The sequence below is a fragment of the Malurus melanocephalus genome, unplaced genomic scaffold (genome assembly GCF_030028575.1).
Source record: "Malurus melanocephalus ecotype Western Australia unplaced genomic scaffold, MMel_1.1 scaffold_1211, whole genome shotgun sequence".
In the NCBI taxonomy this organism is placed as follows: domain Eukaryota; kingdom Metazoa; phylum Chordata; class Aves; order Passeriformes; family Maluridae; genus Malurus; species Malurus melanocephalus.
Window position 1 is genome coordinate 1 of NW_026624443.1, and position 17,324 is coordinate 17,324.

The 17,324-nt window shown below is 49.1% G+C and overlaps 1 protein-coding gene across 2 annotated transcripts; it reads left to right on the forward strand.

The window, feature by feature from the left end:
• Positions 1 to 8,524: 8,524 nt before the first annotated feature.
• GNPNAT1 (glucosamine-phosphate N-acetyltransferase 1) lies at positions 8,525 to 15,972 on the forward strand. Of its 2 annotated transcripts, none has more exons than XM_057387421.1 (6): positions 8,525 to 8,583; positions 11,044 to 11,231; positions 11,939 to 12,001; positions 13,144 to 13,271; positions 13,849 to 13,910; positions 14,149 to 15,972. In XM_057387421.1, the coding sequence occupies exons 2-6, from the start codon at positions 11,060 to 11,062 to the stop codon at positions 14,294 to 14,296; spliced, it is 573 nt and encodes a 190-aa protein (XP_057243404.1). In that variant the 5' UTR covers positions 8,525 to 8,583; positions 11,044 to 11,059; the 3' UTR covers positions 14,297 to 15,972. The 2 variants fall into 2 exon arrangements, with proteins under 2 accessions (XP_057243404.1, XP_057243403.1); XM_057387420.1 differs by lacking the exon at positions 8,525 to 8,583 and adding an exon at positions 8,626 to 8,838.
• The last annotated feature ends 1,352 nt before the right edge of the window (positions 15,973 to 17,324 follow it).

Consider the following 17,324-nt stretch of genomic DNA (forward strand, 5'->3'; position numbering starts at 1 on the left):
AATTCCTGATGCTCCTGAAGGCGGAATTTGAGAGCTTTATCTGACCTTGCCCTGCCTTGTCTCACCCCTCCAAGCCCCTCACTGGGTTGAGCATCCCAGGACTGGGATCAGCAGCATTTTTCTCCCTGATCTGCCCCTTTTTCTCCCTGATCTGCCCCTTTTTCTCCCTGATCTGCCCCTTTTTCTCCCTGATCTGCCCCACAGAGGGACCCTCTGAGGGCACTCAGGACCACCAGGGATTTTCCTGGAATTGGCTGGGGATGCAGGAAACCCAGACCTGATGTCACCAGAACCAGGACCCAGCACAGAGCTGGAACCACACATGGATGAGCCTGGTTCAGCCTCACTCAGAGAACTCTCACTTCCCAGGTGTTTTATCCTTCATTTCTGATGCAGGAAGGGATGGTGAAGACCCAAAGCCCTCCAGAGTGATGGCACCAAGAGTGGTTTAATGGTTCTAATTAAATTCAGACGGATCAGTGACCGCGCTCGTGTGGCTCCAAACCTTTCCGGAGACCAGTGGGGGTTTTATTTGTTTCCTTTCAGTCTCACAAGAGCCCCGGGCGCTTTGATTTGCAGCCCCGAGGCACTAAAGAGATAAAAGATCCATAAATATCTGCTGGATGTTACAGATCTGAAACAAATAAATTGCTCCCCCGCTTGCAGCCCTTCCCGAAAGCACCAGTGCAATGCGGCCCCTGCGCCTGCTCCCGTTTCCATCGGCATCCCAGCCTTTCCTTTGAAATCCCCTGCATCCCTCCAGCTGTTCCACATATTTCAGGCTTGAGTCTCCCCCCAGAAACTGCTCCTTTGGTTTCCCTTAAGCTGTCCCGTCTGGTTTTCATAATTCCAGGAGGCAAACGTGGACTTTTCCCAGGCCGAAGGTCGGCGATCCCTSGGGATGCAAACGTGGATCTTCCCTATGTGGGAGCTGAAAACCCCTGCTGATGAGCTGTGGGGAAAGGATTGGGAAACTCCAGTTTAAGAAGAGCTTAAAAACCCAACATGTGAAATTCATCCTGAAAWATCTGCCAGGAAGCTCATATCAGCATTTGATCTGATCCGAGGAAGAGGCTGCGGAGCTGCACTAAAGAAGTTTTTCTTTTTTTAGCTTGACACAGGAGCAGCAAAATATTTCCTAAATTCCCAAGTGACTCGGGAAGGCCAATCCCATATTTCACAGTGGCTCAAATGTGCATGAACCTGTCAGATACTGAAATCATTCAGAAAATTTTCCCTTTGATCCCTAGTCAAGACAAAGACTTGGTAACAGAGCTCCCCTGTGCTGTCAGCTCCTGGTGAAGCCRCAGATTCCCAGCTGGTGGGAAGCCTCTGCTTGGAAAACTCCCACTCCCCCTCCTCTGAGAATGCAGCAGTTTGAGCAAATAAAGCATTTGCTCTGGGTTTTATTTTTGGCTTTTGGTCAACAGCTGGTCAGTCCCTAATGAGCGAGCTGGGCTTTGATTTCCTGCCTGGAGAAGGGGGTGAGAAACGGGAGAGGATCTGGGTTAGAAATTTGACTCACACCAGTGATCCCAGCTGGGATTTACTCCCATTATCCTTTGCCTGGGGACGTGTCTCAAAGGGAGCCAGTGGAACAGCTTAGGAACAAGCACCAGGAGCCACAGGGGAATTGTGAGGTGCCCAGGGAAAGTGAAGCTCCCTGATCCCAAGGAAAGGCACCGCACGGCACTGCACTGCCCTCCAAACTGGGCTCAGGGAATGGGATGGCAGTGCCTCTGTTGTTCCTCTTCTGCAACTCCTTGATCATCATCACAGAATCCCAGAGTGGTTTGAGCTGGAAGGGACCTCAAAGTCCATCCAGTTTCACTGTCTGCCATGGGCAGGGACACCTTCCACTATCCCAGGGTGCTCAGAGCTCTGTCCATCCCAGCCTTGGGCACTGCCAGAGATCCAGGGGCAGCCACAGCTTCTCTGGGCACCCTGTGCCAGGGCCTCCCCACCCTCACAACCAGGAATTCCCAGTTCCCAATATCCAAACTAAACTTGCCTTCTTTTCCACATCTTTTTTTTTTCAGAGCACTGGGCCCACTGAGCTCAGGTCTGAGCTTTACCCCACCAGTGGGTGATGGGATGTTGGTCCCATTGGAATAAACCCATCTAATTCCTGCTCACCCAGGAGGCAGGAATGGCCAGTTCTCACCCGGGACACCTGGGAAAAATCAGGTTCCTGGTATCCCCAGTGGCTCTCAGCAGATTTAGGCAGAAAGGCAAAGCTCTGCTATGACCCCAAGGAAAGAGTTTTGTGTGTTTTGCTTTTGCCCTGAGGAAGCTGTGAGGCTGAGGAGAGCCCTTGGGAATGGCAAACCTGGGAAGAGACCTGCCCATCCTTCCCAAGGGACAGAGCTGCACCAAGGCCACCTCTAGCCCCCCATCCAAGCTGTGTCCCACCCTGGGTGGCCCTCTGCAGGGACCACATCTGATTCACATCCTCTCCCAGCTGAAAATCACGTGTCAGGCCCTTCCAAGGATACAGCCCTAAAGCCAGGAGCTCCCTGGAACTCAGAACGAGCTGCAGGGTCCAGCTGATGGCCGTGAGCAGCTCCTTTATCTCCTGAGTTTTCTTCCCTTTCCCATAAACAGGAGAGGGTGGGAAGGTGCCTGAGACAGACAGGGAAATGACAGCAGGGAGGGAGAGGGGTGGTAAATCTTCAGAAGCACTGAAGTGCCAGATCCTGGAAAAGAACTGCAGTGAGAACAGGGAATGTCACTGGTGGGGAATGTGGAGGTGATGAAGAGCCAGGATGCCCCACTAAGGGTGGATGTGTCCTGGCACAGCGTGGAGCAAAGTCCAGCCCCAACTGCTCCCCTGGCACCTGCAGCCAAAGCCCACATTGTCCTAGATGTCCACAGGGCCTGGGAATGAGAGCACCTGGAACCTATCAGACCCAAATTGTCCTTCAAGCCCTCTGTGACCCAGCCAATCCAAATGACGCCGTTAATTAGGCAGAGTTTAAAAATAACCCTGCAGGATTTCCTGCCCCGTCTTCCTCCCCCTTCCACCATGCCACAAGGTAAGAGAAAGGAGAAGAAGCTGATAAAGTAGAATTAAGGACAGATGGGCACAAAGTAAGAGAGAGGAGGAGAAGCTCACAAAGCAGAATTAAGGGAAGATGCTCCATGGAKCCCACATGATTTTCCTTTCATTTTGAGGGACCCCCCCCATCCTCCCTGTGCCCACACACCCTCAAAGCACAGCTCACCTTTCCCATCCCATGGGTGTAATGTGTACCTGTAAGCTCTCCATGGTGCACTGGGCTCCGTTCAATTCAGATCACCAAATTCCCAGAAGTGTCCAGGCAGCGGGAATGCAGCAGTGGCAGGCATCTCATGGTCTGCACGGCTGCAGGAGCAGATSCAGGCACGGGAGAAGCTGAAATCTGATGTGTAATAACTCCACCTAGAGGATAAAGGGACGGCCGGGATAGAAGGGTGAGCACTGCAGGGCTGAGCACATTCCCAATTGTCCATCCAGCACTGAGGAGGGATCTCTGCCTGGACACAGGGATGGGACATTCCACTATCCCATATTGCTCCAAGCCCTGTCCAGCCCGGCTTTGGACACTTCCAGGGATCCAGGGGCAGCMACAGCTTCTCTGGRCACCCTGTGCCAGGGCCTGTCCATCCTCACATCTCCCAATCTCTAATCTGAACCTCCCCTATTTCAGTTTGAAAGCTCAGTCCCTTGGGTGTACTCAAGACCATCAGTTCCCAGTGATCCCAAAGCTGGCTCAGTTCCCAAATCCCACTTGTCTCTTTCCACCCCCAGGAAGAGCTGCCCCTCACTGGTTTCACACACAAGATTCCTYAAGTCCTTCTCTTGGGACATTTTCCTCTGTTGTTAATTCCATGCTGACACCTGGAATTTCACTCCTTGGCTCTTCAGGCTCTCTCAGGCCCGGCCATGGGATCCAGCCACCATCTTTTTGTCTTCTCTGCAACCCTGGAAATTGGAGAGCACAGGAACATCAGCTCCAGCTTCTGTTTAACAACTGCCTCTTATCGCTGCTCACACAGGACAGGCTGGCTGGGAGATAAAACATTTCTCTGTGATGGATAAATGGAGATCCAGCTGCCAAGCATGGCAACAACACCAGCTTCTGCCTGCCCAGCTGCCCAAATTCAGGGTGTGCTTCTCCCCAGGCCCCAAGTTCAGATCCCAAAGCATCTGGGATTCATCTCCAACATGCACAAGCTCCCTCCTGTCTACAGCTCCTCTCCAAAGCCCTTCCTACTGCTCATCCCACCATGGTGGCAGCTTTTTTCTAAAGTTTCAGCTGACCTGGTGATGCAGGATGGGCCCCATGGCTGCCCCCAGGCCACTTCTGTCCCTTAAAAATATCCCCCAGCATCCATGGAACAGAAGGAGAAGGAATCAGGGCTGTATTTTCTCTAAGGAAACTTAAATCCTGGATTTAATGGAAAAATAGAAAAACAACTTTTGGGAAGCACAGCACTCCTTAAGTGTCCCACTGATGGTGTGTATGCAGAGACAGTCATTGGGCAAAAGCCATCTTGGTGCTACCTTGGTGGAAGAGAAAAAGGTAAAAGCTGCTATTTACTCACTAATCCATCCAGGAAAACAGCTTATGGAATTCACAGTAACAGCTTATGGAATTCACAGTGTGCTCATTTTGGATGGGAAGATCCATCATCCACAGTGCTCTGCCTGTGGCTGATGAGAAAATGTCCTTTTACCTGCAAGGACCCCAAATCTCTGGAGTCACCTGCAATGTGAACACCCTGTACTGGCAGCACTTTGGCATCAGAAGCACCATTTGGCTTCATCTCCTATTTCTCACCCTAAGGCCAGATTTGTGCTGGATCTGATCCCAGCTCCAATTTTTTTGGGATGAGCTGATGCCATTTTACTTCCCATGAAACAGCCACATCCAAAGGAGGGTGAGAGCCATAATTAAGACTCTTGTTGGAGCTTTTTTSRTRTATTTTTTCAGCCCTGACTTGGAMTCTGAATTGGGATATTGGAGCATTAATAAAGTGAGATGTTGTCAGCCTTAGGATAGGGATTTTCTCCATGAAAATAAAATGGTTTTGGGACATGGGCAGGAAAGATGAGAAAACCTGAAGACACTGAACACTTTCAGCCTGCACCCCTGTGGCTCTGAACACTTTCTGTGCAGTTAAATTACATTTGGCTGCTTGGTTAAAGATGGTATAATTATTTCCAGTGAGGCAGACATGGTCCAGACACACTTCTCCTTCCATAACTMCACTAACACTACCCCAAACTCCAAGGAAATGCCATTTCCCAGGTCCCAGGAGGCCATCTGGATGGCAGCAGAGCTTTGCCASGTTTCCTCTTGACTTTATTAAGCTGGAGCAGGTATTTAGTTTCTCATTATCCGTCTGCAGGAAACACTTGAGGAGACACAGCAGCATCTTTCTTTCCAGGGCATGAACAGAAACTGGGTCCTCTGCAAAATTCAGATAYGTGGAGCTGGTTTGTGCAGCTCTTCAGTCATTTCAGGATTTATTTGTGGCTGGATTTGTGTCTAGGAGAGGTTAAAAGAGGCTGGTCCCTGGGTATTCCAAGCCCTGAGCATGTTTCCAAAGCAGAAAGTATAAACACTTTTATTGTGGCAAAGATTTCTCCGTTCTTCCTGCCTTGTGTCATGCAGCCRAAGGAAAAGGAGAGAGTTTTTTCTCTCCTCATAAAGCAGGGTGTGTTCAGGCTCCAACATTTACATCAAACAAGTGCATGGCTCCCTTCCCATCTCTCTGTCCTGCAGTCATGGATTTGCAGTTTTCCTGCTGGCAAATCCGGAGCAGCCAAAGGATATCACTTTGCTGGAGGGTTTATTTTTGCCCCCTGTGCAATGGAATATGCCACAGCGGAGAGGAGATGTGGAAATGAGGAAACCAGTGGAAATGTGCTGTTTCAACTTTCCCCTTGGTCTTCAGCAGCCAAATCTGGGCCTTGGAGATATCAGGGAGCTGTGGATCCTTGTTGGCCTTGGAAAGAATTACAGAATATCCTGAGCTGGGACACAYAGGGATTATCCAGCCCAGCTCCTGACCTGCACAGACCCCCCAAAAATCCCGCCTGTCCATCCCTGGCAGTGCTGTCTAAACGTTCCTGGAGCTCTGGCAGCCTCGGGGCCGGGACCATTCCCTGGATTCTCTGGGGGAGAACGTTTCCTAAAATCCAACCTAAACCCACCCTGGCACAGCTCCAAGCCATTCCTGGGTCCTGTCCCTGCTCACCAAAGAAATAAAGCTCATCTCAAGTGTGGACTCAGCAAAGTGGCTGAGTCTGATGCAGTTTTCCCCATTCTGGGAATATTCAYCAATGTAATTGACCTGTTGGARYRAGTCCAGAGGCCACCAGGATGATCAGAGGGATGGAGCACCTCTCCTACAAAGAAARRCTGGGAAAATTGGGATTGTTCAGCCTGSAAAAGAGAAGGCTTCAGGGTGGCTAATTGCAGCCTCTAGTACCTGAAGGGAGRCTACAAAAAMCATGGAGAGARACTATTTACAAGRGTCTGGAATGACAAGGWAAGCTTTGCCATCCCWTCATTTCCCTGCTCTGATTTAGACTCCTGCTGCTACAAAACCCACGTGCAGARAGGTCTGTCAGTACCTGTGGTGAGAAATAGGACAGCACTGGTCTCCAGCACTGACAAACTCAGCCTTACTGGGGCAGAGCAAGAGTTTTAACCAAAACTAAGGATTTTTTTCCCTCATTTTTCAACATTCCACTGCTGCACAGGAGCTCTGGAGGTYAAAAGCTGTGATACAGAGAGGACAGCACTGCTCAGCTGTTAAATCCCACAGGCCAGATGCACCTGCTGGGTCAGGATGTCCCTACATGGCAGATGTGGGAAACTGGGAGGATGCACCTGGATAAGGATTGTCCAAAAGTCCCTGAATTCCCACTGCAGGTCCAGGACCTCTGCCCTGAGCTTCAGTGGGGAAAGCTGAGCTGACCCCATGTGGTCACGGCCTTGTTATGGCATAATYTTGGTTTTAAAAAGCATTGACTTTCCACTTAGATAAAACATAAAACCCACCTCAAATCCATAAAATCTTTCCAGCAAGGAAAAGGCACCGTGGAGGGAGTCAAGCTAAACCTCTGTCATTTTTTCACACACTCCCAGCTTCCCTGTCAACCAGGCAAAGCAGCACAACATAATGTTCATTTTTAGCATGGATGGGATCTTCCCAGTCCTTCAAATCCCTCAAAATAAAAGAGAAGGGATAGGAGGGRAAACTCACAGCCAGTTTGGACCTTTCCCTTGCAGTAAAAGGTTAAATGTTGCAGTGGTTCATCTGGCTGCAATCTGGGAGCTTCGCCCCCAGATTTTGGGTGTGCCTGGACCGAGGGAGGCCRGTGTGTGTCATCTGGTCACTCAGAGGCTGAAGAAATCAAAAATAAGGAATGTTGATTGTTTCCACGGTTACAGAATGATTCATTCTGATGGTAAAATAGCAGGGGAGACACATGGAAAATGAAAATCATGTCTCAGAAGCATTTTGTGTAATTATTGTGTTCACGAGTTCTGCTGCTCCGGGCTACATGCGTGCCCTGACCTCAGCTATTCATAAAACTGTCTCTTGRGATGAGCTCAAAGTTGGGATTTTTTTATTGAAAAGGAATTAAARCCCTCACTCATGACGTCTGTCAGCCTTGGAGGCTGAACAAGGCCCATCCCAGCACAAGTCTGGCATCCAAGCAGAGCGATGGAGCCTCCAAAAACAATCCCACTGAGATAAAAAYTATCAAAGTGAGGTCCTGGAGTGACAGGACAAGGGGCAATGCCTATAAACAGGAAGAAGGCAGGGATGGATGGGATATTGGGAAGGAATTCCTGGCTGTGAGGGTGGGGAAGCCCTGGCACAGGGTGCCCAGAGAAGCTGTGGCTGCCCCTGGATCCCTGGTGGTGTCCAAGGCCAGACTGGATGCAGTTTGGAGCACCCTGGGGTAGTGGAAGGTGTCCCTGCCCATGGTTTGAGTCGGAGCGAGATTATCCTTAAGGTCCTTTCCCACTCTATCCAGCCTGGATTTCCATGACTCCGTGATCCCAGCCACGGCAAACGCCTCAGCCTTGGCACCCTTGAGGCGGAGCGAGGTGTGAAAAGTGAGGTCTCTCGTGCCTCGCTGCCCTCACCCTTCCCCTCACCGAGCACACTGGCGTGCCTGTGAGGGTGAACGGACCCTTCAGGCGGCGGGAGGAGCGGCGAGAACCCCCGGACTGAACGCGCCATCAACACAGATCATCAGCCGCCATCTTGGCCAAACCGTGAGGGCGGGACGCGGCGGGAGGGGCGTGGCCTCACTGAGGTAGGGGGCGTGTCCACACCCCGCCGACCAATCCGCGCGAGGGGCGGGGACAGCCCCGAAAAGGTCGCGAGGCCGGCGGGGTCCTGAGGGGGCGTGGCCGGCGGGGAGCGCTCGGTGGCGATTGGCTGTTCTCGGCGGCGGAGGGCTGCGATTGGCTGCGCGCGGGTGGGCGGGCGTGCGCGCGCGCGGGTCCCGCCCCCCTCGGTCCCGCCCCCCCTGCCACGTCCGTGCGGCGCGTGCGGCGGGGCCGGCGCGCGGTGAGTGCGGGAAGGGGGCCCTGAGGGGCTGCGGGAGGGGATCTGTGCCAGGGCTTATTTTGGGGACGGGTCCCACCCCCGAGGGGCTGCTTCGGCTGAGGGGCGCTGTGGGGACCCCACCGAGGGGCTGTGTGTGTGTTGAGGGGGGGTTTGGACCGCCCCGAAGGTCTCTGTGTGAGGCAACAGGATGCCCCCCTCACCCCTGAGGGGCTGCGAATGAAGTGAGGGGACCTCCCGCAATGGGACGTGTATGAGGTGAGGGGACCCCKCTGAGGGGTTGGTTTGGGGAAGGGTCTCACCCCTGAGGGGAGCTGTAGGGACCCCCGAGAGATCGTGTGTGGGGTGAGGGGGTGTGGGAGCCCCACGAGGTTCAGTGTAAGGTGTGAAGAAACCCCCCCCCCCCAAAGGGGGCAGCCCCAAAGGGCTGTGTGTGAGGGAAGGGGGTGAGGGGAYTCCCCCAAAAGGCTGCATGTTAGGTGAGGGTTTGAGGGGATCCCCTCAAGGGGCCATGTGTGAGGTGAAGGGTAACCCATTGAGGGGTTGGTGGTGCGGGAGGTTCTGCCCCAAGGGGCTGCTTCAGCTCAGGGGATCCTCCAGGGCTCTGTCACCCTTTACCCCAAAACTGGGGGGCTGGCGAAGCTCTGGCCAAGCACCCACTGACCCTGCCGGGGGTTTGGGGGTGTCCCCCGGGATGGCAGCTCAGCTCAGGGGGTCCCTGGGCAAACCCTGCTCCCATCACGAGTGGGGATGCCGAGATGCTCCAGGGAGACTTAAGCTGTTCACCAGGACAGCCCAGAGCTCTCTTCCTTCCCTCCCTCTACCTTAATCCTTTTTAAAATTTATTTTTAATTGGCATTTTCCTAAGTCATATTCCTGACTCCAGAAAAATGAGTGTAGCTTTCAACTCCATCCTGCTCCAGCTGTGYCGGAAGTAKTTGGAAAARTGACTCTTAGTTGGTCACTAGTTGCTCAAGGAGCATCAAAAATTTTATTTCCTCCTGTGAGCTGGRTGTGCTGTAACCCTGAGCTGGAGTTCATGAGGTTTGCTTAATTCTGACACTGTTTGARTGTTGGTATGGCTGCTTGGGGATTCTGGGGGATAGAGGAAAAGTAACATTGGAATAGTTGGGATGCTGGAACAGAGAAATCTATGGAATTTATTTTCTTTACAATTAATCTTTCCTGCTGTTTCATTTTGAATATTCACGTGGGATGAGAGCTTGTGTTGCTGTTTAATTGGTGTAATGGTAATTTTTTTACTTTTATTTGCAAAGTTAGGATGGGAACTGGGATTTAAAGGCCAATGTGTACTCACAGATGCCATAAAAATTTTTGTGGGTTTTTTTTTATTTTAAGAAGCTATTTTTTCAGTTGCATTTCTAGAGCCACTTTCACTTTTGAGGCTCATTGCGCTGTGATGCTTCACAGCAAACATGTTCTGTTCTTTCTCTGGGCTCTGAGGTGTCTTATTTYAAAAAGTGTCATCCCAAACACTTTTTTCTTTCTGCTGCTTATTTGGCCTGACCACTGGTGTGTGGCTGATGTGTAGTTTATGGTGCAGCTAAGGTAATTTGAAGGTTTTTAAAGAAATTTGAAAGTTCCCATGAGCTCTGCTCATACCAGAATGCTGACCAGGTATTCCACAGAGTAATTATTTTCCTTTATCACAGAATCCCAGACTGGTTTGGGTGGGAAGGGACCTTAAAGTTCAYYTCAYAGGGAACACCKTCCACRATCCCAGATTSCTCCAAGCCCCATCCAACCTGGCCTTRAATGMAATARGAAAAAYACATCCCTTTGCCTCCTGTTATCCAGAATAACCCCCAATTCTCCAATCTTTTTAATCATTAACAGGTGTCTCACCGTCACCTTGGCACTGGTGTCTTCTCTGTGAGTGGGCACTGTGGGGCTGTGCTTGGCAGCTGGGCTGGCATTGGGCTCTGTAAACACACAGAGCAAACAGGACAGCCCAGGAGAGGCAGTTTGGGCTGTAAATGTGGCATCACCTGCTGTGGGATGTGGCATCWCCTGCCCAGGAGATTAAATATTTATGGGATGCAACTGGTTGGAAAAAAATGCATTATTTCCCCTGCTGGTTTTAAATTGAACAGGAGTGCAAATGATCTCTAGACAGGTTGTTGGGACGTTTCTTGAGAGTGATGCTTTGATTTCCAGAGAACTGTAGAGGTTAAATATCCTACACAAAGCCTTATCAGGTTGGTTTTCTCCAAGATAAACACACAAGCTCCGTGTGTTGACCGTGGCTGACGTGCACCGTGTCCGGGTGCACACGCTCTGTTTAACCCAGCAGCCTTGGCAGGTGAAGGCTGAGCAGCTTCAGCTGCAGATCAAGTGAACAGCAGTTTATTCATTCACCTGAGGAAGATCTCCTGGCATGCTACAGAGGGAACAACTTCTTTAGAGATTAAACCATGCCTTACCCGTGTCATTCYGCTCCAGATCTCCGGTTGCAGCCATGATGCCTGTGGCCACTGTGATGCCCGATGACACGCCCATGTTTGACCCCAGAATCCTGCAGGAACTCGACTGGAGTGAGAACACCACGACATTTTCTCCTGCTATTTCTCCACTGGATCCAGGGGATGGGCTGGTCCTGAGRCCACTTTGCACAGCTGATTTAAATCGAGGTAGAATCCTGCTTTATCGCCACCAGAAATGACACTTGGAGGCTGAATTGGTAACTTGTATTTCTGCATGAGCTCTCGGCAGATTGGGATTGCTCATTTTTCCTGATTTGGGTTATTTTTATCAGTAAACAATTTGATGGAATTACAGAACATCCTGAGTTGGAAGGGACACAGAGGAATCATTGAGTCAACTCCTGAACCTGGCACAAGACACCCCAACAATCCCCTCCCTGTGCCTTGTGCTAAGATTCCTTGGGTTCTGGCAGCCTTGGGGCTGTGACCACTTCCCTGAATGTGAGCACTTGGCACCACAGATTCACACTGTGCTGCTTGAAAATTTGGTTTCCTGTTTTAATTCTAAAATTGAAGTAAAATCTTTCAAATTATCCACACCATGGCTTTGGAGAGGGAGCAGGGTTGTTCATACTGTTCCCTTTAATACCAAAACAACATAAACAAGCATCTTGGTGCATGAATTCTCCTTCAGTTCTGGAATTTGGATCAAAAGGTTGTTTTGGACTCATRTCATTCAGGCTTACTTGAGCTTTAGCCAATCCTTCAACATTGCTCAATCCCATTGTGATGGGATGGTGCCACAGGGATGGTCCTTCTCCAAACAGCTGTGTTGGGTTGTTCTGTGCTATTTGGAGCTGATTGTGTGTCTGTCCCTCACTGAGAATTGTTTTGTTCCTCTCCTTTCCTAACAGGCTTTTTTAAGGTTCTGGGTCAGCTGACGGAAACCGGAGTTGTGAGCCCGGAGCAGTTCATCAGTGAGTACATCATTATTCCTTGGCATTTCCACAGAGGTTGCTGGGAATCAAAGGATACTGATGCWGACAGCAAATCTGCTTGGGTGGGAGGCTCCCTCTGATCCCTGATGCCAGAGGGAGTGATTAGCTCAGCTCCCCTGAGGCAGCCTTTGGCACTCAGCCTTTGGATCCAGTTGCAGCTATCCCAAAAGGCTGCTTGGCTGGGACAAGCCAAAATTGCAAAATTGTGAATCTGCTTTATAGACTGAGCTTGGTAGGATGGATTATTTGGGCTACATTTGGATTATTCCAAGCCCCATCCAACCTGCCCTGGAATACTTCCCAGCTTCCTTGAACAACCTGTGGCAGGCCTCACCACCCTCACAGCCAGGAATTCCTTCCCARTATCCCATCTAACCCTGCCCTSTGRCARTGGGAAGCATTGCCCCTGGTGCTGTCCCTTGAGGCCTTGKTCAAAGTCCCTCTCCAGCTCTCTTGGAGCCCCTTTAGATCTTTGTTAGATCTGCTCCCTGGCTGGGCAGGCACTGGGGAAGCAGCCCAGGGATGCAGGGAATCACAGAATCTCATCTAAACCCACCACTAATCCATGTTCTCAAGTGTCACATCCCCACAGCTTTTAACTCCCTCCAGGGATGGGACTGCACCACTACCCTGGGCAGCAGTGCCAGGGGCAGACAACCCTTTCTGTGAAATTCTTCCCTGTGAGGGTGGGGAGGCACTGGCACAGGGTGCCCAGAGAAGCTGTGGGTGTCCCTGGACCCTTGGCAGTGTCCAAGGCCAGGCTGGACACAGCTTGGAGCAGCCTGGGATAGTGGGAGGTGTCCCTGCCCATGGCAGGGGTGGAATGGGATGGGTTTAAGGTCTCTTTGAACTCAACCCATTCCCTGATTCTATGAGGTAGTGCCTGTGTGCAGAGATGCTCAGCAAGGAGGGTTCTCTGGGCAGCTAAGGAGAARGAATTTGTGTAATTTCTGCTTTTTCCTGGGTTAGTCTGACTCCAGGGCTTTCAGTTTCTTGGGTCTTGGGTTCATTTTCCTTGTGATCCCACAGTGATTTGCAGTCAGATACTGCTGCAAGCATTGGACTTCACTGAAATTTAATGTGAGCCTGACTTGCATGTTCCACTCTGCCTCCTCCCACAGAAACCTTTGAGCACATGAAGAGGTCTGGAGATTACTACGTTACCGTGGTGGAGGACACAAACCTTGGGCAGATCGTTGCTACAGCAACGCTGGTTATAGAACATAAATTCACTCACTCCTGTGCCAAGGTAAATCCTGCAGCTGGGAAGGGAGGGAAAGATCCTGTCCCTGATTCTGGGCATGTTGGYTTTATGGTGTTACTCTGGGGTGCCAATCTCAAGTTTTAGGTTGGATATTGGAAARRATTTCCTTATGGAAAGGGTTGTCCAGCCCTGGCACAGCTGCCCAGGAGCCTCCATCCCTGGARGGATTTAAAAGCCATGTGAATGTGGCATTKGGGGAYRTGGGTCAGGGRTGGCCTTGGCARTGCTGGGAAACATTCAGGCTCAATGGYCTTAGAGGGCTTTTTTAACCTYAAAGATGTAAATATTTTAMATATATAAASGATCAGCTATTTTCTGCTTTTTATAAATATCTSACATCTTTGAGTGCTGAGCCAATAGCAGAAGGAAAGTGGCTTTTCCTAAGAAAAAGGAGCACTTGGAGCTCTGTCCCATTGTCCCAGTGWGCTTTTGAAGGAGTCAGACACGGTTCTGACAGAGCAGATGGCTCAGGATCTCTGTGCTGGGAGTCCCAGCCAGGCTGTGAAAACAGGGAGCTGGAAGGGCAATTCCAAGGCTAACAAACACTTGCCTGTGTTTTCAGAGAGGCAGGATAGAAGATGTGGTGGTCAGCGGGGAGTGCAGAGGGAAGCAGCTCGGAAAACTGTGAGTATTCCCCACCTTTGCCATTCAGCAGCAGGTGGGCACCAAGCCCTGGCACCTCACACCTTCCTGCCAGGCACCTGGGAAGAATTCAGCCAGCAGGGATCACCAGCTGGGAGTAAAATGATCTGCAGGAAAATGCAGAGAGTGCTGTCAGCCCTCAGTGCTGTGGCTGTGATAATTTAACTAATTAAATCTTCACTGAGCCAGCATTTAACTGCTGTTTTTTTGTCTTTTTCAGATTAATATCCACCCTCACCTTGCTAAGTAAGAGACTGAACTGTTACAAAATCACCCTCGAGTGTCTGCCCAAAAATGTGGATTTCTACAAGAAGTTTGGCTATTTGGTATCTGAAGAAAACTACATGTTTCAACGGTTCTTTAATTAACAGCTTCTAGGTGTTTTGGTTTTTGTTTTTTTTCTTGGAAAGACTGTTGGTGGAGGAGCTTGTGCTACAAACATTCTCTCCGTGGAAAATTTATATAGTTTATTGCTGCAAATATAACAATCCCTATAAATAATGAACATCAAATGTGTAAATCCTGGGGAAAAAAATATTGAGGTTTTAGAAAGGGTCCTCTGGGTTAGAAATTAAGTTTAGAACTAATTTTTACTACTGTTGAGTCGAGGTGGAGCTTTTCCATTCTAGCTGAGTTACAAAGGACTCGTTAAAGGGATGGTTTTTAACCAAAGGTATATATTTTTATCTCAAATTTTTTCTTGCATTGTATTTTTCTAAAGGTTTGTGCTTCTTTTCTCAGTAGCCAAAGGACAGCCCATGGRATTGTCCTCCTGGCTGTGCTGATGGAAGGATGACGTAGCTGGGGAAAGGATGAGGCTTCTCTTACGCAGAATTAGTGACACAGAACAGGCCTTTGTTCTGTTTTTTTCCATGACACCTCGTGGAAGTGCTGGTGGTGCATCAGAAGTTTTATAGGCACTATTTTCCAAGACTGGATTTGTTACTGATGGTGCAGGTAGGGGAGAATCCTTATGGGCTGTGCTAAATTCCCAGTCTAAAAATGGATGTGCTTCTCACTGCAGGGCTCCTGCACTTTAGCTGATAACTTGGTTTTCAGGATAATTATTTTTTTTTCTGACACAACCCAAACATGGTTTGCAACAGGGCAGAGTAACTGGGAAACTGTAATGTCTGATAGAATATATCCCACATGGAGTGGGGTTCTGGTTAGTAATCACTGGGAAGGGGATTGGGAATGGCAAATTCAGCTTCACCTGAGAGAGCTGGGGGTGTTCAGCCTGGAGAAGGCTTAGAGCCATTTCCATTACCCAAAAATGAGGAAGAGGGACTTTTATATGGGCAGATAGTGCCAGGACAAGGGGGAATGGCTTCCCACTGCCAGAGGGCAGGGATGGATGGGATACTGGGAAGCAATTCCTGGCTGTGAGGTGGACAGGGTGCCCACAGAAGCTGTGGCTGCCCCTGGATCCCTGGCAGTGCCCAAGGCCAGGCTGGACAGGGCTTGGAGCAGCCTGAGACAGTGGAAAGTGTCCCTGTTGGAATGAGATGGGCTTTAAGGTCCTTTCCAACCCAAACCATTCTGGGATTCACTGAACACACCTGGCCAAGTCACTGCAACTCCAGCGAGCCAGGTGAGCTCTGGTTTTGCCAGTAGGGATCTCCACCTGTGGCAAACCAGGACAGAAATCCCCCCCCTTCTGCTCCTGAGGGATTGTTGCTGCTTTGGAGCTTCCCTCTCACTGTAAGATTGGATAAATTATTTTAGCACTTTTGCCAAGGGTGGCGAGCAAATAACGTCGAAAGCCCTGTTCCCAACAGTGGTGTTTTGTGTGGGGAGTGACAAATCCCACATCCATGAATAGGGCATTATAACCAGCTGGGGTTGTTTGTGGGCAGCCAGGCYTTCCACACTGTCCTGCTTTGTGCTCTGGAGAGCAGCTCTACACTGYTGGGGGCTCTGCTTGATCTTCCTGAGGGTTCTCCACTCCATACAGTGTCTCTTTGGTGATGTCTGGTTTATTTATTGATTATTTTTTTAAGGAATATCTTTGTTTAAGCTGAATAAATGATTGCCACCTGTATCTGGATTGTTTTCATGGGGTAAGGATGTACTTTTTGAACAGTGGTACCTGTTTCCCCATCCCTAGGCTGAAAGGAACACTTTTTAGGAATTCCTTATGGATTTCTCTCCCAGAAGAGTGCAGATGGGCTTGGCTTGAGCCCTAATTCTAAACTAATTCTGTAAAGCAGCTCCTTCCTTTCCCAGTTTTAATGAATTCAGAATTTCYACTAATATTAAGTGGATTATTTGAATTCCATGATATCTACACCATCTAAACAGCTCCGGGTCCTCATTAAGAGTTAATGTCAAGATCAGAGTGAGGAGCAGGTGCTGTGGCCCCACTCAGATCATTGTAAAACAGATGAATGGGGTTGAAAGCTGGGGTTTGTGGCTGCATCACAATGGCCCTGCCGGGCACAGCCCCCTCAGAGCAGCACTGAAGAGCTCTTTGTTCTGTCCCAGAGGTGACATTCCCGCCCCTTTGGAAAAAAACAGCAGCTGGAGAGCTGAAGTGCCCAGGCTGGGGACATGGAGGTGCCACTGAGGGGTCAGGTGTGCCCCGGAGCCCTGGGACACCACAGGCACAGGGGGGTGTTTGAAACTGTCACAGGGACAATGGCACAAGGACCAGGGGGGAGGGAAATACAGGAACTGCAGCAGCCCTGAAATTTATCCACTGTACAATGGGCTGAAGAGGAAAAAGGAAAGTCCCTAATAGATATATTATGTGTATATATATATATATATATATACACAAAGAACATCTAAAATATAGACAAGGGTATTATATATGTATATACACAATCTATATAGATTTTATATATATATATCTCTCTATGTAACATTTATAATGTATACGTATTTTTATATATACACATACATATAGAATGTGTGTATATATATATAAATATGAGTATTATATATGTATATATATTTAAAATCTATATGTAACATAATTTATACATATTTTTATATATACACATACATATAGAATGTGTGTGTATATATATATATAAATGTATATAAATATGTATAAAATCAACCATGATCTTGAGGCAAACACCAAACCATTCATAAATGTCTTCCCCCTGGGAAGCTCTTCACTGGATGAGGGGCATCTGGTGTTTTATATATACAATTATATACAGCTATACCTATATGTATTTTATATATATATATATATATATACAGCTATACCTATATGTATTTTATATATATATATATATAAAAATACATAGCATAAAAATATATAAATACATACCTCAAAATAGCAGTATTTTGAGACACAGTTGATTGATACCAGAAAATCCCAGACTGATTTGAGTTTGAAGGGACCTTAAAGCCCATCCCTGCCACCCCCTGCCATGGGCA